Source organism: Eublepharis macularius, chromosome 3 (genome assembly GCF_028583425.1).
Source record: "Eublepharis macularius isolate TG4126 chromosome 3, MPM_Emac_v1.0, whole genome shotgun sequence".
NCBI classification, from domain to species: Eukaryota; Metazoa; Chordata; class Lepidosauria; order Squamata; family Eublepharidae; genus Eublepharis; species Eublepharis macularius.
This window is the reverse complement of record NC_072792.1, coordinates 186300132-186320884: the sequence shown is the minus strand read 5'-3', so window position 1 is coordinate 186320884 and position 20753 is coordinate 186300132. Positions and strand designations below refer to the sequence as shown.

At 48.2% G+C, this 20753-nt stretch overlaps 1 protein-coding gene across 2 annotated transcripts in view; it reads right to left on the bottom strand.

Moving 5' to 3' along the window:
* PDE2A (phosphodiesterase 2A) overlaps window positions 1-20753 on the bottom strand; it is a 334282-nt gene that overhangs the window by 51945 nt on the left and 261584 nt on the right. For both annotated transcript variants that reach the window (XM_054974872.1, XM_054974873.1), the window contains 4 exons: window positions 13238-13297; window positions 10312-10471; window positions 9994-10046; window positions 2360-2434 (listed from right to left, as the gene is read on the bottom strand). In XM_054974872.1, the coding sequence (XP_054830847.1) occupies window positions 2360-2434; window positions 9994-10046; window positions 10312-10471; window positions 13238-13297 (348 nt within the window). The remainder of the gene's footprint in view (window positions 1-2359; window positions 2435-9993; window positions 10047-10311; window positions 10472-13237; window positions 13298-20753) is intronic.

Sequence of the window (20753 nt, the reverse complement as noted above, 5' to 3'; positions counted from 1 at the left end):
CAAAAGGAAGGAATTGAAGGAAGTAGGGCAGTGCACCTTTAGAGAGAAGTTATATCCTTGAGATAAAAGGATGCATTAATTTCCTATTGAAGTTCATACTGTGCCATGCCAGCAAAAGGCCGGGGTGGGAAGGTGGAGGGGAGTAACAATAATTTGAAGCATTGCCTCTATCAGACAAGCAGAAAGAATAGAGATTATACACAGAAATAGCACCAAACCCTTCTTCAGTGAGTATGAAAAAGGTAGCCCAAATCTATCAAGCCTTGAGACTTCTAGGTTAGACTTCTGTAATGGGGCTGCACACAGGGCGGCCCTTGAAGACTGTCTGGAAAATGGCTCTTAGTCTCAGATTCAGCGAACTATCTTTTACCAGCAATGAGCAGGAGAGAGCACATGAGCTCAGGATCTAACGATTGCGCGGGCTGCCCCCCCCCCCCCCGTCGCTGAGCACAGCTTAAAGGAGTGGCTTTGACTTTTAAGTTAAATCTCTCCAGGATCTGGGTCTGAAGTGTCTGGGAATACTGTGTGAGCCCTCCCACTTTATTTGAGACCCACCACTGAGGTTCTTGTGCTCAGTATCATCTCAGGTGGATGGAACAGCATGCAGATTGACACTTTTCCTAACTGGCAAAATTCCTGGTGGGCAGCTGGGATAAAGCACAGCTACAGGTCTGACTGGCAATGCTGGGACTCCCGGCGCTGGCTGGCTCATTGTCTGCTCTTGTGCCACTGTTGGGGCCACGACCAGCTGCCCTTCAGGGTCCCAGGCCCCCCTGCTTCCCCTCTGGCCCTGGGGGCCAGAATCCCCTCCCCTTGAGGGAAAGCTATGACAGCCTTTTGCTGGGGAATCAGTTCCCCCAACGGGCTGATCTTTCTTCCTCCCTTGTCTTCTTTGACAGGCAGGCAAAGACGTATTTTATTCTGTCAAGCGCTCGGGATTGAAATATAATCTTCGATAGCCTGATTGTTTTTCGTGGTTTCTGATTTATGAAATATTTTACAGCATTTTAGCTGTCATTTGAATTAGCTTTTGGGTATTATGGTTTGATTTTAATCTGTAAGCTGCTTTGGAAAGCCCTTTGGCTAAAATAAAAACAGTATTAAAATGTTGCAACTAAATAAATACTCGCTTCTTCATTCAGGCCGTTCGCATGGCAAATGGGAGGGGGGCAAGGACTGGACTCGCTTATTATGGTCTAATGGAGAACGGCACTGGGCGAGTTCAAATGACGGCGATTTCCATGCGAAGGGCTCAGTTTCCGCTTGTTGGTCTTTGTGAAGATAAAAAAGTTTATTAAAAACATAGCCGGCCCAAATAAAGAACAGAGTTTTCTTAAAACGTGTAACAAAAAGGGGCTGGAGGAAAATTCCACTAGACTACAGGGAACTGGCCGTAGAGGAGGGGTAGGAAGGGAAAACCAGCCTCTCGGCTGCCATCGTAACATCACACATTCACATTTCGGCATGCTCACTGAAGCAAACAATTACCACACCTCCGATAAATCTAACACCGATCAGAATTCCTGACTCTCACGTACATTTCCAAAGGAGTCACGGCAGGAAAACCCATCCTTTGTGATACTTTAACCACCATATCTAAGAGGCCTGGTTGACACAAGCCGGGGAATGTTTCAAGTGGATTGCCGTGTTGTTCGGCAACAGAAGAGCAAGATTAGAGTCCAGTAGAACCTTAAAGATCAGCAAGATGTCCAGGGATTAAAATTTTGAGAGTCAAAGCTCCTTTCATCAAATTGTTGCATCCGAGGTTGCTAGTATCTGATGAAGGGAGTTTTAACTCTCAAAAGCTTAAACTCTGGAAATCGTGTTGGCCTTTAAGGCGCTACTGGACTCCAATCAACCTGGAGAATAAGGCAGTTCAATGCAGAGTGATGCTTTGGACTACAGGTGTTGGGATTCCAGGTTTGAATGTTGCTTTACATACGCAGTTGAATGAAAACAGAATGCTAGCCCTGCAGGGGACAAAAAAAAAACCCTTCTCTGCATGCTGTGCTTGTTTTCAGTTTGCAGGGAGCTTTTAAGGCAGGAGGACATTGCAAAAAGTGAGTTTCTGTGATCCTCCACCCGCAGCCAGAAATGGTACCGTGAATTTGACCTCCTCAGAATTCTGCCCCTTTCTTCCCACCGCATTCTCCGGCATGCGCAAATCAGGCTTTTCGTGCTCCAGATGCGCCTTAAGGAGTGATTGCATGGAGCGGAGATGGAGGCATCCCTTAGCAGATGCAGGGGCTTGGAAATGTGGAGGAAAAGAGGGCCAATACATGTTTTAAATAAATAAATAAAGTAAGGTGCATCGTTCTCCCACGTCCTAGGCAGGACTTGAAGCTTTGGCACAACCCACCTGGCAGAACAGCTGGTGGTTATCTTCTGACACCAAGAGGAGGCAGCAGCAGGGGGACTGGGTTTCCTGCCTCAGCTAAGAGAGAGAAAGGGGGGCTGTTAGCAACACAACATGAAAGAAAATTGGTCCATTTCCAGAGTGAGTCTTAGGCAGGGGGTGGGAAGGACAACTCCAGATGTCATGAACAAGATTTAGCCCCAGGACCTTTCTTCATAGGCAGCCCTGGAGCACATAATGCCAATCATCAATCAACAATGGCAAGAGTGCTCCTTAGTAGAGATGGGCACGAACAAAAATGCAAACCAAAATTAAGCATGAACTAGGCCGGTTCGTTGTTCGCAAACCGCTTTTCGTCAGATCCCATTTCTGACGAACCGCCACAAACTTTAAGCTGGTTCATTTGGTTCGTTTTTTGGTTCGTGACTGCAGATAGCCTGGTGCCAATCAATTAGTTTCCTAGGCAACAGAGGATGGACTTCCTGCAGACCTTCTGCTGACCCAGAAGTGACCTGCTGCTGGCCTGGAAGTGACCTGCTGCTGACCTGGATGTGACGTTTTCACAAACCAAATGAACCAGTTCGCGAACCAGGGGCAGGTTCATGAAAGTTCACGGTTCATGGTTCATGAAATTTGATGAACCACAAACCGCATTATTCAGGTTTTTCCCCGTTCGTGCCCATCTCTACTCCTTAGCATGTAAAGAATGCCTTTTCCTTATAGTGCGTATAGCAAAGAGAGCCTGGGCCACACCTACGGCTCAGTCTTCCAAGCTATCTTGGCATCCAGCCTTCCTCTTTGTAGAATTCAGATCCCGCCTTTCTTCATGGCAGGATTCCAGAAGGAGGAGTCAGTAAAGGAAGAAATAGTCAGGGGTACTGCGCCTCATTCTCCTGCCTTGGATGTGACGTCTCATTTCATCGGGAGAGAAGAGGGCTTCACATGCGAGGAGGTGCCATAAGTTAGAAAGTTCCCAGGCTGCTTCCTCATCATCCAAATGCTGCACTTAAAGCGCACAACTCTAATTTATTAAAATGATACACAGGCTCTCTAATTTTTGCAGAATAGGAGATTTGGCAGCGGGAAGGAGCTCTTCAGTGGCAGAGAAGAATAGGTAAAGCAGGGGAGATCTTAAGTGAGTCTAGGGCCCTGGGCAAAAGCCCAGGATGGAGCCCCGGAATCTCTGCCCTGCCCTGTGCCCCAAGCAAAAGGCTCCTGCTGCTACCCCATGTGGAGCAAGCACAAGCCGCGGATGCCAACAGCTGGCAGACAAGCCTCGGCACAGCAGGTGTGCGAGCAGCCCCTGCTGTAGTGAGCAAAGGGGCCGGTGCCAAGGCGAGTGGGCAAGTGGGAAGAGCTCCTGCTGCAGAGAGAAAGCAAACGAGTGGTTGGGAGGAGCTCCCACCATTGCAGAGGGCAGGAGAAGCCCCCTCCGTGGCGAGGCATTCACCCTACGCTCACTTAGCCCCTTTTGGCCCACTGGGGCTAGACTCCTTCCCTGCCCTGGGAAGAAGAGAAGCCAACACCCTACCTCAATGCCTTGCTGTCTCTCCGTGGACTGAGCTGGTGGTGGCGTGGTTCTCCATGGGTGTTTCTCCCACCCCTACATAGCATAGATTGCCAGCCCCTTCCAGGCCAGCTGCCCTGACCTGGATAGCCCAGATGAGCCTGATCTTATCAGATCTCAAAAGCTAAGCAAGGTCGGCCTTGGTTAGTAATTGGATGGGAGACGTCCAATGAAGACCAGGGCTGCAGAGGCAGGCCATGGCAAATCACCTCTGTTAGTCTCTTGCCATAAAAACCCCACCAGGAGTTGCCATAAGTCAACTCTGACTTGATGGCACTTTCCTCCACCACTGGTGGGCCAGCTGTGCGGCTGCTGGTGGGGAGTTACTTGGTGCCTTTTCTCCTTGCTGTGTCAGTGAACAGTGGGCAGTGTGGCAGGACAGCTGAGCAACAGGGGGATCCCCAAACTGGGAGGTCCAGGGCAGTTGCCCCAGATAGCTAAGACTGCCTCTTGTTGGAATATGTGACTCAACATGCTTGGAATTGGGGGGCACTGCATGTCTCTCTGTGTGTATGTTATTTTCCTGATGAACAAGAAACCTCTCTTTGTCCAATATGGGAATGCCTCCCTGATTCTTCCTTCTCCTTCTCGGTCCCTTGTGATGCTCTCTCTTCCTTACAGCTTGCAAAGGTGCAAGACACACCCATATCTCTCTGCTGCCATGTTGACCTGATCCACATATCCACAGGCAAGTGTGATGCCAAATTAGCTGGCCGTGCTCAACAGGGAAAGTTCACTTTAGACTAGGATTCTTTCTTCTGTCTTCTACAAAACAATGCCGTGAATGGTATCTGCCTCAATAAAATGTAAGTTCTATCATTTCTACAATTAAATTGTCTGAAGATTGATTTCTGTACTTTGGGTTCATGCTTCCCCTGACAAAATACCTCTGTGGAATTAAACTAATACAAATATTTCCAAGACCCCTGAGGTGAGGAGCATGTAAAGGGCGGGAGGGGAGGAAGAAACAGAAGAAAAAACTCGGAGGGGGAGATGCCACTGTAATTCCCGGAGGCCTCACCCACTGTGTTAGCGGTCAGACTTGCCCTCATGATATTAAGAAGACTTATGAATATGGCCATGCTATAAACCCTTTCTCTGCATTTGTTTCAAACACAAAATGCTGCCCAAGCAGGCAGAAATATAGAAGCCAGATCCCAGCTGGGAGATGCATCTGACGTAGAGAGCTGTGGTTCTCAAAAGCTTATGCTACAGTAAAGTTGTTTAGTCTTAAAGGTGCTACTGGACTCTTTTCTGTTTTGCAGCTAGAGACTAACATGGCTAACTCCGCTAACTCTTTGACCCTGGTGGTGTCACCCGCTGCAGGGCTGGAAAAGGCCGCAAGGCTAGCAGGGTCTTTGTAGCTGCCTCCGCCAGCCCTGTCAACAGCGATGGTTTTTCCAACGTTGTAAAAAATAAAATGGCCTAAAGATAGTCCTCACTTTAATGGCTGACTTGTTTTGATATCTCTCGCAAATGAAAACGGCGCTCGGGCGCTTTGGCAGGCGCACGGCAGCTGTCTGACACTGTTCAGGAAAGAGTAGAACACCAGGACATTTTATGAGGCTCTTAAAAGGGGGGCTGTAAAGGCTTCACGTGGCACTGGCAGATGGCAAGGACGTGGGCACGACTGCAGGGTGCTGATGAGCCTTGGGTTGACTGCAATTTCTTCCATAAAGAAACAGCAGAGCAGCTTTGCCCCTCTCTGGGTATGATTCAGAGGGGAAGAAACTTTACTGAACACACAGCGCTGCCGTAGTCTGTACAGGTCAGTCTTGTCTACTCGGACTGGCAGTGCCCCTCCAGGGTCTCAGGTAGAGATCTTTTACATCACCTGCTCCCTGGAGATGCCGGGGATTGAGCCTGGCACCTTCTGCATGCCAAGCAGATGCTCTTCCATTGAGCCACAGTCCCTCTGGGGGGAGCAGTGGATTGGGATACCGATGCCAGGGGGCCCAGAGAAACACGTCCCGTCTCCCTAACAGAGGCGGAACGTGTAGAAATGGACAGTGGTTACCAAATAACACCCTATTAAGCCTCTGTTAAAGGGACAGGGCATTTCTCTCCATGCCTTCACCAAGAAACGGATCAATGCCGCATTCCACACTGTCCTCGAGGGCAGCGTTTCTCTGCTAGGAGCACGAAAGCTGAGATAATCTGTTGCACAGGTCTTGTTTCCAGGGCTCTCCGGACATTTAAAAAGGAAGCTGAGCCAAGCGGCGCTTGCCAGAGCAGTAAGGCTCAGATCTGAGCTGAGCAACGAAGACAGCCAGCGTAGAGTCACCTGTGCCAAGCTACGCCCGGTGCCATCACTGCCTCAGCCCCAGCCTGAGTGAGGCAGACCCTGCGGCTTTGCGATCAGTTGGCTCAGCTGGCTTATGAGTACCAGAGGCCCTCCAGGGCAGTGGCCCAAGAGGAAGTTTCCCGGTCAGCGAAAGGACCGGTCCATCCCGACTGGTCAGCAAAGTTAAGCGGGTAGTTGTTTCGCTTTTGCATATTCTGAATGGCGGATTGGGGGAAGCACGCCCTTCTGTGCCAGGTTCACTGCCTTCCCATTTGGCTTCTGTCCGTCACTTTAAGGATAAGCCCACTGGACTCTGGGGAGCTAGGGTTGCCAGCCTCCAGGTGGGGACTGGAGGTCTCCCAGAATTACAACTGATCTCCAGACTACAGAGTCCAGTCCCCTGGAGAAAAGGGCTGCTTTGGACAATAATAATTAATAATTAATAATTAATAATAATTGACAATTAATAATGGTGGGTGGGGCTGAGAGAGCTAGAGGCTGTGACTGACCCAAGGTCACCCAGCTGGCTTCAAGTGGAGGGTAGACTCTATGGCATTCTACCCTGCTGAGACCCCTCCCCAAACCCCACCCTCTCCAGGCTCCACCCACAAAATATCTAGGAATTTTCCAACCTGGAGCTGGCAACCATAGCAGCTGCTTGAGTCCATGATCGTGTGTGCGCATGCATGGGAGAAAGAATAATTCTCTGATTAGAAAATAAAAGACCTGCAGAGTCTCTGCAATCCTGACCAACTTGGATTGCAGTTTTTCTTAGTACTGTTATTGTTATTGCATCAACCAAATGCGAGACAGCTTGAGCTCTCCCCTCCCGTGAAAAAAGCAAGTCTGTTCGGCAGTGGAGTATACCCATAAGGCTTAGCACTGCCATCAAAAACCATCTGCTGTAAGAGTTTTAACAAAAACTAAACGGCGTGCTGTTTTCTCCGGAAACTGTCAAGGGAGCAGGAGATAACGGTCAGCTTCTACAAAGACATCTGCCCCAGGCCTCAGTTCCAAGGCTCTGGGTGCAAGCAGCTCACTGCTGAGGGAAAGGCACTCTGTGCATGCAACAGGAGCTCTTCCTTTCCATATGTTGTTTCGTATCTGTTCCTTTAGAAACAGAGGCCCAGTCCAAGATGGGCAGGGGTGCGTCCCAATGGATGTGGCAGGGGGTGGAGCGCCAAGGCCAAGGGTCCCCGCAGGAGATTTCTTTCCACTGTCCATAACCCTGCTAGCCCTTCCTGTGTGTTGGAGCCAAGAGGACTTGGGTCGCCTCACAGCCGAACAAGGAGGGTGTTATGTATATGAAGAAGCATCGGGAATAACTGCAGCCAATCCAAAGGGTTTCCAACCCTCCCATGACCAATATTTAGATAATCAACGGACAATAAATATGTATATCAATATTTATAATCCATAGTGCATAATCATTTAAAGAGCCAGTTTGGTGTAGTGGGTAAGGGTGGCAGGACTCTAACCTGGAGAACCGGGTTTGATTCCCCACTCCTCCGCTTGAAGCCAGCTGGGTGACCTTGGGCTAGTCACAGCTCTCTCGGAGCTTTCTCAGTTTCACCCACATCACAGGGTGTTTTGTTGTGGGGATAACAATGACATACTTTGTAAACTGCTCTGAGTGGGTGTTAAGTCATCCTGAAGGGCAGTATATAAATCGAATGTTATTATTATTATTATTAAAGTGCTAACGTGCAATAAATAACCATAATTGTTAAAAAGATTCTCCCATCAACATTAGTAATAAATACATTGATACATTTAAATGATTCATTTATGCAGTATGGATTATAAACATTGATATACTTATTTATTGTTCATTGATTATTTAAATATTGGTCACAGGAGGGTTGAACAGAGTGGGTGGGCAGGGGACAGAAATGAAGAAGGATTGGCGCCTACTCCCACCCCCAGCCGAGGGACAGTTTAAAAAGTGGACTGCTTCTCTGGGCTGTAACCCCACGTCTCCTCCGAAATCCAAAGCTCGTACACCCAGCAAGCCAAGAGTAAACTCAGCCTCCTAATTTGCTGAGGCTCCTGCAAACAAAGGATTAAGTCCTTTGCTCATGTGCTTAAATACAAAACAGCTACCCAGCTGTATGACTTGCCTAGAGCACATTCAGCATACTAGTACATTTTGATGCAACCAATAAATTGCTTTTAATTAAGGGGTTGATATTTTAGTACCATTTCTATAGAGAGCTCTTAGCTAGAAAACCATTCAATTCGTTTTAAGCTGTTTAGTAATTTATGCTTTTATTTATTTGTTTACAGTTTGTAAATTCCGTAGGTGAGGGTTAACTCACTTGGGTGGCTTAGGCTGCTTGCAGTTTTATAACTGCCCAAGAAAGCTCTTTTGCTCAACCCAGGCTATTTCCATCCAGATGTTTTGTTTTGCCTTGGCTTCCTGACCACGGTGTTGTTTTCAGCAGCAGCATCGAGTCTTGTCCAGTTTCCATGTTTTCTCCTGCTTTGCTGTGATCTTTCCCAAATCTGGTTTGATGTGATCTTTTTGGAAAGATCGCAGCCACAGCACAGCGCTTTTGGACATTTTGTGGACAGGAAAGTGAGTGCTTTTTAAGTTCTGCTCACCATTTTTCTTACTTCCATCTCTGCAGCAGCCATTTCTCCCCTCCACAGGAGAGATTTTTTTTAAAGTGGCAATAGCTATAATGCTACAACGCTACTACAATCTATTACAAAGTTATTATAATATTTTACTATTGTTATTACAACTATGTACAGTACTAGTCCCAGGTTTAATTTTATAAAGTAAGTTTTTAGCTCTTTTGGATGTGAAGTTGTAAAGAGAAAGACAATCACTGCACATTTCTCCTTATAACTCTGCAATCAAAAGGGCTAGAGACTTTTAAAAAACGAAGGCTGAAACTGAATTATTCAAAAAGGCTTTTTACTCAGATCGGAGGGCTGTATTATAGGGAGGGGGGGTCTCAGATGCTTCACTAGTGAGTTAGGGACCATAGACTTCACCACTGTTGTCTTACATATTAACTGTTGCTTTAAATATGTGCTCCTATGTGCTACCTGTGCTTCATGTTGTCTACTGTCAGTCCTAGAATTGCTCATGTTCTGTTTCAGCATTTCTTGAACTCTGTACTGGATTCTTGCTAAGGCTGTCTTTGTAAACGTGCATTTATTTCCCGTATGGCACTGGTTATGGATGTGTCCTTGATACTGACTGTACTAATCTCACACTGTGTAATCCGCCTTGAGTCTCAGTGAGAAAGGCAGACTATAAATGACATAAGTAAAAAAATAAGTAATGCACTGTTGCGAAAGACTAATCTTATAGCTGTTTTGGATTAAAAACAAAACTTTGAAAAAGCCCCCAAAAGGTGGCTGTGGGGAAAAACAGCTCTGGAGAGCTGAAGCAAGGAAAGCGAGGGGAAAACTTCCCTGTGGATGCTCCGTTGCGGCTGCAGATGGCTTTCATTCACAGCAGCAACAAGAGGCAAACGGAGAACTGTCTCCATGTGGAAACAGCTCTCACTGCATTGCAGGGGCCGGAGTGGCCGGCTGCTGCAAGTACTCCTTTGAAATTCAACGGTAAGGCTGCTTTCTGGGAGTAATGGGGAAGAAGGGGAGGAGGCTGGGGGGCTGAAAGGTGCAAAGGTATCGTTGCCTCCACAGCTAATCTTGGCCTTGTGGAGGGCAGCAGGAATAGAAGCGTCCTCCTTTTTATCCAGCAGAGACCGAGAGAAGAAGAGGAACACAGGAAGGGTTAACGGCAGAGCCAGGGTTCCAAATACTCACATAATTAATGACTTTAAGCTGGAGCGAAGCTGCATCCAGGTCATACAGCTCCCCTGCAAAAGAAACAAAGGGGAACGTAACCCGGCCTGAGCTCTTGTGTTAGGACAGGATACAAAATACGCCAGGCAGGAGAGAGGCGAATAAAGGTCAGGCTGTACAGTTCACATGACTGAATCTCTCCAAGTGCCCTTTAAAGGTCTCTCTCAAAGGTCTTTCCTCTCCCTTCACAGCGATCCCCTCCCGCTGCCTGCTATCTCGGTTGCCAGCATCATACTGGCTGCCGGGGCCTCCTGGGGACGGTTCGGACGCCCGCCTTACCACACAGTTGGAGGATCTTGCGGTCCAGGTCATTGTAGCTGCTCTTGGGGGCCTTCTCAGCTTTAGCCAAGGAATTCTGCGAGGAGCTGGAGGAGAGGTTGACCTGGGGCCAGGGCTGCCGTTTCTTCAGGGCTTGGAGGCGCTTGTAGGACACCAGGATCTGCAAAAAAAAAAATTAACCCCACACCGGCAAATGGAGGAGACAGGCAGAGCAGGCGGGGAATGCTTTTCCACCCAACAGCAAGGGGGCTACACTACGGCAGAGCCTTCACCTGAAAGCAGACAGGTGCCTCTCCCTGCCCAGCATCTTCAGTTAAAGATCTCCAGCAGCAAGGAGTAGGAAAGATCTCTGTGTCCCGAAATAACATGGGAAAGTACTATAAGCACAATAAAAGAATAATTTACCCCCTCTCGTACTTGGCTTTTCCTGGAAATAGTGTTCCAGGTGGGGGCTAAATATAGGAGCTCGTTTGCACTCATGTGCTGGTACCTCCTGCTAAATAAGAACAGCAATACGAACCAAAAAAAAAAGCCACGGACAGTCCGTTCGTCTGTTCGCGAACAAGCTGTTCGCGAGGCCCCATTCTAAACGAACAGTTGGTTGTTGCAAGCCTTGTTTGTTGCTGTTCATTGCTGTTCGTCAAGCCAGACAGTCTGGCACCTGCAATCAATTCCCTTGGCAATTTGGGCAGGGATTGTCTGAACTCTGTCTGAACTCCTGCTGTTGCCCTGGAAACCCCAATCTAAGCCCAATTTAGCTTGATCCACCGAGCCGCGGAGGGCAATCTCAACTCCCCTCTGTCTGGAGATCAGGGGGTGGGGCCACCGGCCATGTGACCATTTTTGCCCAGGGTGATTTAAACGTTAAAAAACTTCTCCTTTGTTCCAGCTGACCCAAAGTGACATCATTGTGCGGTCCTGAGTTCCACCACTGAATTCCACCACCTCTTTTCCCAGAAAAAAGGCCCTGCCTAAGAGGAATGGAATGCTGAGAGCCAGGAATCTCTTGCAGAAGACAATCCACCCACTCAATAAAACAGAACTAATTCAAGGGAACATCTAGCAATTTTCAAAACATCCACTTCTTTCCAGAGCCACAGAAGAAGCCATTTCAGGGATCTATTTCAGCTGGGCTTTGCTGTTGGGTGCGTGCTGGCATGGAGGAGCTCCTCACACATTATACAAACTCAAGTTTGCTTTGGACAAACCCCCAACCCACCTTGTATTTAACATGTGACTGTAAATGTACCTTTAAAGGGGGGGAGGATAATCTCTTGTAAGGTGCAGAGGCAGAAGGACTGTCTTCCTTGCCTCCTTTCACCCCCCCCATGCTTTGCCTAGTTGAGAAAGGCCATGGGGGGGGGCTATTTGCATTCCTGAAGATTCAACATGTGAGGATCTTCTGTGTGGTCTAATCACACCTCCTGCTGTCAGTCTCTGGTCTGGATGAGGCCCATGCCTCTTAACATCAGCACAGCATCTCTTCCTCATCGCCAATAACCATGCCCATGTGCCTGAGAGGTTTAGGGTAGCTTTCCAGGCCAGAGAGCACAGCTTCTCAGGAAGACAAATCCTGGTTGTGAAATAGATCAAGATGGGTAGCTGTGTTCGCCTGTCTGTAGCAGTAGAAAAGAGCAAGAGTCCCTCTAAAGAGCACCTATAAGACTAATTAAATTTGCGGTAGGGTATGAGCTTTTGTGAGTCACAGCTCACTTCTTCAGATAAGGAGCTCAGAATAAGGAATTGCCCTTTGTACCCCACAGCTCACTTCTGAAGAAGCGAGCTGTGACTCATGAAAGTTCATACCCTACCACAAATTTTATTAGTCTTAGAGCCAAACTACAAGTGATGCCTGACACTAGTTGGACACTTGTCAGCTTCCCTCAAGTTCTGATGGGAAATGTAGGCAGCTTGGCGGAATGTTGGACAAGTGACAGTTGAAAAGTCCATTGGACAGCAGTCGGAGAGCCAAGCTGCAAGACCAGGACGCCTACATTTCCCATCGAAACTTGAGGGAAGCTGACAAGTGTCCAACACATGTCATTCGTCACTTGTAGTTTGGCTCTTAGAGGTGCTGCTGAACTCTTGCTCTTTTCTACAGATTGTGAAATAGCGTATCTGAACATGCAGCAAATTGCCTCACAGCGATCCAGACTGCCAGTCTATCTAGCTTAGCGCCATCAACTGTGGCTGGCACCCCTACTCCAGGGGCTCGAGCAGAGAAACGTCTTCCTTAGCATGAACTGCCTGAGAATCTTGAGCCGGGAATAGAACCCAGGACTTTCTACAAGAGACGCTGAGCCACAGCCCTTCTCCAGGAAGCACTGCTGCCCAGCCACAGCACACAGAGCAGGCTGGTGCCTGAGAGGCAGGTAAACGGCTAATAGCCACAGCACCCACAATACACCGACAGGTGGAGAGGGAGGGCAGCTCCAAAGCTCACAGCTTCGCACAAGCCTCCCAGTGGCTCACCTGGACAATGCTCACATGCTCTTGTGATGGACCCGCACTGGCTGTTCAACGCCAGGCCCACAATGTTTCTGGAGGTCTGATGTTGGGTGGTCCTATCGGACCTGAATTGGACAGGGAGGGAGGGGAATGGTGGGCCAGACAGAAGAGTTTCTGGCCTTTGCTTTGAATGGGGATGAAAGCACCAGCACCACCTAGTTCGGCACTGCATGGAGAATTATGAAGAGTGCTAGCTAGACTGGAGGCTTTGAATATCCACTCCACCTTTCAGCCGGGAACTGTGTGCAATGAAACGGGACTTCTGAGCAATAATGCCAGGAGCCAAAGAAGCTCCACCTTTGCAAAAAATGGGCAGACAAGAGTTCTTACACCGGGATGGAGAGTCGGTTACTGCATCACATGGGACTTTGGGCTTCTGTCTGAAACACACACCATGCCAGATCTTGGCGCTACTCACATGTTTCTCCAAAGCCTGCAAGTGCCGTTCATCAGAGTCACTGAGAGGGCTGCAGTGCACCTGTGGAGGACAAGCGAACAGAATGAAAGGAGCCCAAGGGGAAGAGAACTTCTCCTTTGAACTGAACTGATCCTTATAGTGGGCCAAGGCAGCTGAGCAGTCAAGTCCTTGGGAGTCCTTGGCTGCACCACTTTGGGAGTGGCAGCCCCACCACGAGCAGCACAACTTTGCAAACCACCTCCTATGCTATCGCCATCACTGTCCCCGCTTGATTAACTTTGCGCTGGTGCCATTGACTTTCACAATATGACGCTGGTGTCTCTATATGCGCATGACAATGTGACGCCATCGTATCCTTGTCCTGCCTGAGGCACCTTTGTCCAGTACCGATGGGGCTTACCATGACTTTATGGACTCTTCTTGAGCTGCAGATGGAGAGTGGTAAGCTTTGGCTCCATTCTGCGGCCAGTTCTGGCCCTACTGGAGTCCATAATTCCAGCAGGAAATTCAGCTGGAAAACATATTTTGTAGTATCCTATGGAATTTCTGGCCATACGACAACTTTTGCTTCACCTTCCTTCTTCCGGGCTACCTTCTCTCCCATTTAACTATTTTGTTATTCTGTAATATTTGTAACTTGCTGCTAGATGTCACTATAGAGCTGTTCATAAGCGTCTTGCAAGAATTACGCAAGGCGTTGCTTTGTAGAACAAATAAGGAGAGATCTTTTGACAACACCTGGCTTCTCACTTATTCTCTGTTGTAAGGAAGAGAGAAAGTTTTCCGTTTCTTTTGGAACAGCAGCTTGCAATGCTAACTTTGAGGATGACTAGAACCCCAGGAGGAAAGGAGCATCAGTTGCTCTGTTTCCTTGGGTGGGGGGGGGGGGAGAGGCAGCAACAAGGTGGTGGCAGCAAGGTGGTGGCAGAAAATTTTCCACTTCAAGCCACCGCCTCCACTTCCTACATCTTAGAACAACCCACAGTTGACTGTAGTTGGACAACAATCTTGGCAAACTCCAAGGGAAAAGAGAGTAATCAGGCACCAAACTGACAACTCTCTAAACACAACTGAAAAGAATACAAACTCTCTCTGATGCAACGTGTGGGTCTCTAGGCTCAGCGCTCATCTGCTCTCAGCTGCCTCTGTATTCCCACAATGGCCAATTAACCAACAGTTAAGCATCTGCCTTTGCCTGTCTATCGGGGACCCTCCTCTGCAATATCTCCGGGGCCGTATCCCCAGAACGCCGAGCCATTCCTTGGAGCAGCCCCCCAACACTGGTGAGTTCTCTCTCAAGACTAACTTTCTGTTTAGCTGCACTCAGTGAGCCGGCCTCTGGCCCTGAGGGAGACAAGCATTCCTCAGAGACGAAGAGAGAGAGACAAATGAGCCGGATGTGGAGAAAGTCTGGACGGATAACTACCGTTAACAGAAGATAAGGATAATGAGATTCCGAGCAGAGCGAGGGACGCGTGCCAGCTCCTAAAGCCCTTGCCTCAAGGTCTCGATGCCCAGCGGTCACTGTGCCAAGCGGCTTCTCTATGGTGACAGAGAGGTCCAAACAAAATGACTTTTCCAGAAAACCATAGGTGGCCAGAAGCAAGAGAACTTCCCTGAAGAGATAACAGAGGCGTACTTTATAGGAGTCATCTGTAGCCGTGCATGTTGAAAATCCAAATCCAAAAACGAAGCACAGTCCAAATAACATCTTTCATTAGGACCAAGCAAAATAACACAAAACAAGCAAGAGCACACTTCAAAAGCTTGGAGGCTGTTTTCTATCATTGCAGTTGGTCCTAATAAAGATATTACGTGGATTATACTTTACAGGGCTGTTGTAAGGATGGCCGACGCTTTTGAAGCATTCTGCATGGCTGAAATGCAGGGCTTTTTTTCAGCTGGAACGCAGTGGAATGGAGTTCCGGAACCTCTTGAAAATGGTCATGTGGCTGGTGGCCCCGCCCCCTGATCTCAAGACAGAGGGGAGTTGAGATTGCCCTCTGTCTGGAGATCAGGGGGCAGGGCCACCAGCCACCTGACCATTTTCTCTGACAGCAACCCACTGAGTTCCACCACCCTTTTCCCAGAAAAAAAGTCCTGCTGAAACGCATTATGCAAACACTTCACATGACTTGTTTTCGAGCCCTGCAGTGCTCAGTAGGGCCTGAAGGCTCCGTGGAGAGAGAGAAAAATGTCTTGCATACTCTCCAACGGGCCAAATTGCAGTTGTGCAGAATCCTTTTGGATCTGCAAAATGGCACAGGAAAGACTCAACTCCCCTGTTGTGCTAATGTGAATTGGGGTTCTATGTACCATGCCTTCCAAAGGAGGAGAAAAAACATCTGGGAGCTCATAAATGGGTCCTGGTGGAGAGGCACATTAACACTTGCCACAGATCCCCTCCCTGGCACAATTTCAGAAGGGATGAGAATGAAAATTCTCTTTGATAACATAAAAGCACTTTCCCTTCCTCCATTTCACAGAATCCCAGAGTTGGAAGGGGCCATACAGACCTTCTAGTCCAACCCCCTGCCCCATGCAGGATGAGCCTAAAGCATCCCTGACAAATATTCGTCTTGCCTCCTAACCTGGAGAGCCGGGTTTGATTCCCCACTCCTCCACTTGAAGCCAACTGATTGACCTTGGCTCAGTCACAGCTCTTCCAGAGCTCTCCTCAGCCTCACCTACCTCACAGGGTGATTGTTGTGGGGATAATAGAAAATCATAGAATCATAAGAGTTGAAAGGGGCCATACAGACCATCTAGTCCAACCCCCTGCCCAGTGCAGGATCAGCCTAAAGCATCTCTGACAAGTATTCGTCCAGCCTCTTCTTGAAAACTGCCAGTGAGGGGGAGCTCACCACCTCCCTAGGCAGCTGATTCCACTTTTGAACTACTCTGAACGTGAAAAAGTTTTTCCTAATATCTAGCCGGTAACTTTCTGCATGTAATTTAAGCCCGTTGCTTCAAGTTCTGTCCTCTGCTGCCAACTGGAACAGCTCCTTGCCCTCCTCCAAATGACAGCCTTTCAAATATTTCAAGAGAGCAATCATGTCCCCCCTCAACCTCCTCTTCTCCAAACTAAACATTCCCAAGGCCCTCAGCCTTTCCTCGTAGGGCTCAGTCTCCAGACCCCTGATCATCCTCGTCGTTCTCCTCTGCACCCTCTCGAGTTTGTCCACATCCTTTTTGAAGTGAGGCCTCCAGAACTGCACACAATACTCCAGGTGTGGCCTAACCAAGGCAGTATAGAGAGGGGCTATGACCTCCTGCGATTTCGACGCTATGGCCCCTTTGATACAACCCAGGATTGAATTGGCCTTTTTTGCCACTGCATCACACTGACTGCTCATATTTAGTTTACACTCCACTCTTACCCCAAGATCTCTTTCGCATACACTTCTACCCAGAAGTGCATCCCTCCATCTAGTATTTGTGCTTCCCATTTAACCTAAACACCCTCCCCATTCCTGAGAGAAGATAGAATGTCTCTTCAGATGTAACATTTTATCTTGTGATTTAGGAGCACAGAAAAATTAAACACTCTATTTATTTCACAGCCTGACAACATCCAGAAAAAGTTTGGTTTGCTGGGAAAAACCCCCACAATTATTAGTCTATATTTCAAAAGCTAGATTATTTACTTGCTGATCATTGTAGGGAAGTCAGACAGATAATAGCCTCTCCTTCCTTGGCACCCTTGAAGATGTGGTGGGATCTGATTCACATTAATGTGCTCTACTGTCATCTGGATTAGCCCAGAGAATATTTTTCAAGATCTGTAATATCAGAAGCGGGCTCCGTGCCTCGTGTGTGTTGTCATTTCTGGTTTTATTTAGCTGTTGCTGATGGCAAATAAATAAAAGCTGAGCCCAACGTAACACAGAGCTCTTCAGATGAATGGAAGCAGTGTCGTGGATATGAACTGTACCATTTTTTTTAAAAAACGGGTAGAAAAAAGTGTAAGAATGTATATTACTGCGCCTACATTTATACAGCTATATTATGCAAGAAGAGGAAAGAGGGAAACCTCATTCCCTCCACCCCTACTTCCCTGTGCCCTGAGTCCGTCTTCGCTTCCCTTAACAGCTCTGGCTTCATATCCTCTCTTTACTCCACCTCTGGACCTTCTTTCCCACTGACTCCACTTCCCCCTCCTGCAAGTGCTATTATGGGTTGCCGTGTGATATCTGTGCATGTGCCGACATCACTATGAATTTGTGCGGGTGGTGGCTTACCCGTCACGGTTTAAATCAGATTGTTCTGCAAAACTGAGACTGGGGTGGGGGGGTGTCTCTGAATTGCAGGATCTTAAACTGAAGTACGGGCTGGCCTCATTTTGCAGATATTTTGATCCTCCTGGAGGCTGGTCCTTGGCTATTAGGTATGAGAAAGAAAACATAAACTTCTACCTGGCCTGCTACCATTTCCCCTGACTCCAAGTGTCCGACACAGAGTTCTTCCAGCTCCAGGACTTTCCTTAACTGGAGTTGCAAGGACTGAGCAAAAGATGTATTAGAAACATAGAGCTGGATGGATCTTCAAGGGTCATCTAGTCCACCCCAGCACAATATTTGTTTATTTGTTTACTTAAATTTATAGTCCGCCCTCCCCAACCAAGTGGGCTCAGGGTGGATCACAACAATTTAAAACACACTACACAATTCACCAGCAGTGGCCATTAAAAATATAAATAATACATATCATTCATTTAAAACATACATTAGCACCATGTAAATACAGCCATCAAAAATAAAAACATAGCAGCATGTTATACATTCACCTATCACTGTCTATAGAGCAGATTACAGCGATCGTATAAAGATGTGAGATGACTTTGGGCGGGAGGGCACAGAATCTCACCCCCCCCACTAGGGGGGAGGGGCACCACCCATCATCACCCATATGCCTGGCGGAACAAGTCCTGCTGGGCCCTGGTCTCGCAAGACAGAGCGTTCCGTCAGGTTGGGGCCAGGGCCGAAAACGCCCTGGCCCTGGCCGATGCTAGGCGGGCCTCCCTAGGGCCAGGGATCTTTAACAGATGTTTGTCGCTCAAGCAAAGAGTCCTCTGGGGCTCATATGGGGAGAAGCAGTCCCGCAGGTATGCTGGTCCCAGTCCACTTAGGGTTTTATAGGTTAGTACCAAAACCTTGAACCTGATTCGGTACTCCACAATACTTCCTAAGAGCTCTGGCCCTTTAGAGACACCAGTCCCAGGTAGCGTCCCCAGTATAAGACAGGCATTCATTTGTAGGCGCAAGTCAGACCATTGTTTCATCTGACTCCGTTGTCTTCTTTGACTGGCAGCTGCTCTCCGGGGTCCAGAGAGTAGTTGTTGCTCGACACCGACTCCCGGGGATTCTTTTTAATGAGCCATGTCAGGGACAGAACCAGGGACCTTCTGCATGCCGAACAGGCGCTCGTTGTTTTCCTTTGTTGCCACAAGCTTTGGAAATATTGAACCTGAGATCTTTTCAACACGATTCGTGCGCACTCCCACTGAACCGTGGGTCTTTCCAATGGGAGGGGAAGGTTGTATATACTTTGCATACATTTTCTTATTTGTATTTCTTTTCATTGTTCCTGCCCAGACACTTTCCCTAGGCTTGAATATTAAAAATCTTTAATAAGGAAATGAAAACATAAAAAACGTGGCTGATTGCCATGAAAATACCCTCACGGTGATCCCTGGCCACCGAAACCTCTGCGCTCTCTTTCTCCTCCTCTTGCTTCGCACAAAGAGCCCCCTGCCAATCGTCCCCAATTAATTAGTGCTCTCTTCTTACACGAGACCAGCTCGGTGCGCCAAAGGAGCCAACCCCCACCCCCCCGGCCGAGAAGGAACAGAACACAGGAATAGAATTTTCACAAACAAATAGAATAGGGGCTTGGTGGGAAAACTGGAAATAGCGACTACCCTCGAAAGAATGGCTGCCCCTGAATTTGCTAGTAATGAAAGTCACCAATTCTTTGCAAAGCTGCCCCCTTCCGACCAATGGCAAATGCTCCCCTGCCTCGAGGTCTTCCCAGACCCTCCCTCCACCTCCCAGCCTCTTGCTTCTCTTGCCCCTCTCTTTTCCTCTGTCTCCTCCATCTACCCTTTTCGGAGCATTGCTTCCTCTCTCCTGGATCCCCTGTATAAAGCTTTTCATGAGAATACTGATTCATTCATTGGAGCTATGGACCTAATCCACTTCTCCATCATCAGTTAGAATGTTCATAAACATTCCATGCATATCAGCATAGAGTTGCCCGATCCATCGTCTCGGCAACCAGAGATCTGCTGGGTCCCCCCCCCCTTATCAATGTCATGATGGCACCAGTGATGTGCTCACATTGCCAGCAATGTGCTGATGTTACTCCCATGTACCCGGAAGTTACATCAGTGTGTCACTGGGAACATGCCTTTTTTTGCAAAAACTCTATGGTTTTACCATAGAGTTTTTCAGAGATTGCAGAGTGTCCCTTGTTTGGCACTCCAAGCCTTTTCCTGCCCTTTCCTCCTCTGCTATTTTGGAGGGAGATTGCCCATCATAAGCAGAAACCTGAGAACCCTATATCAACAGTAGAGTGTCCAGGTCCTTTTATCCTCCCATGGGGGGGGGGGCTGGCACTCACCCTTTTGGGTGTCTTCGTGTATGTGCTCCCGGGGTGGTATAATGAGTTGCAGTGATGATGTCCTAGGAGTGACATCATCCCACAGCCCCGGGCGCACTCCAAGGAGACCTGTAACTTCACCTTTCCACCCTGCCGGCCAGGTGTGGGGAGCCAGGGGGCAGAGGGTGAGATTAGGGGATTCCCTGCCCCCATCAGGGGATCTGGGATTCCTAATCAACAATCAGTTTTTAACCATAAGACAAAATGCTGATATTAACTTGGGGGCAGGGGGCAGAGTAGAGTTGTGCATATTCTTGGGCAAAGAATTTGATTTTTTAAATCTTTTGTTTCTTCAAGAAAAGTTTCTAGCCCTCTGGCCTGCAAAGATGAGCTTGGATAGGCAATCCCTGCTAAAATCTTAAAAGAGGAGGAGGATTAAGCTGATTTCAAGGGGTCAGCAGTGGTGCTTTAATGCCCACGTGATGAGCAGAAGCATAATAAGCGAACAACATCCTAAACTGTTTTAAGTTTCATCATTTATTCAGGTTGCAGAACCCAGCCGTTCTCAGAGCAGAATGCACAGAATCTCTTGGTACCAAATCACAAAAGGCCTGCCGGGAGAAACGGGTGCTGCTCGGTTTCCCAAGTGACTCTGTCTGGCTGTGAATCCCAGCCTCTGGTTCATAGGGGGCTGACAGGGGAAGAGCTGGAGGGGAAAGAGGAAATGCTGCGCACAAAATGCACCCCGCTTATTCACCCAAGAGCATTTGCCATAAGAGAAACTCGTCGCACTTTCTCAGAGGGGCTCACTTACGCTGCCAGCCTGCCCAGGGACGGTTCTGTTGCTGAAATCCATATGTGCTTGGGTTGTTTCAGCCTCTGCCATACAGAGAACCTGGCAGCTTTCAAAGACTGA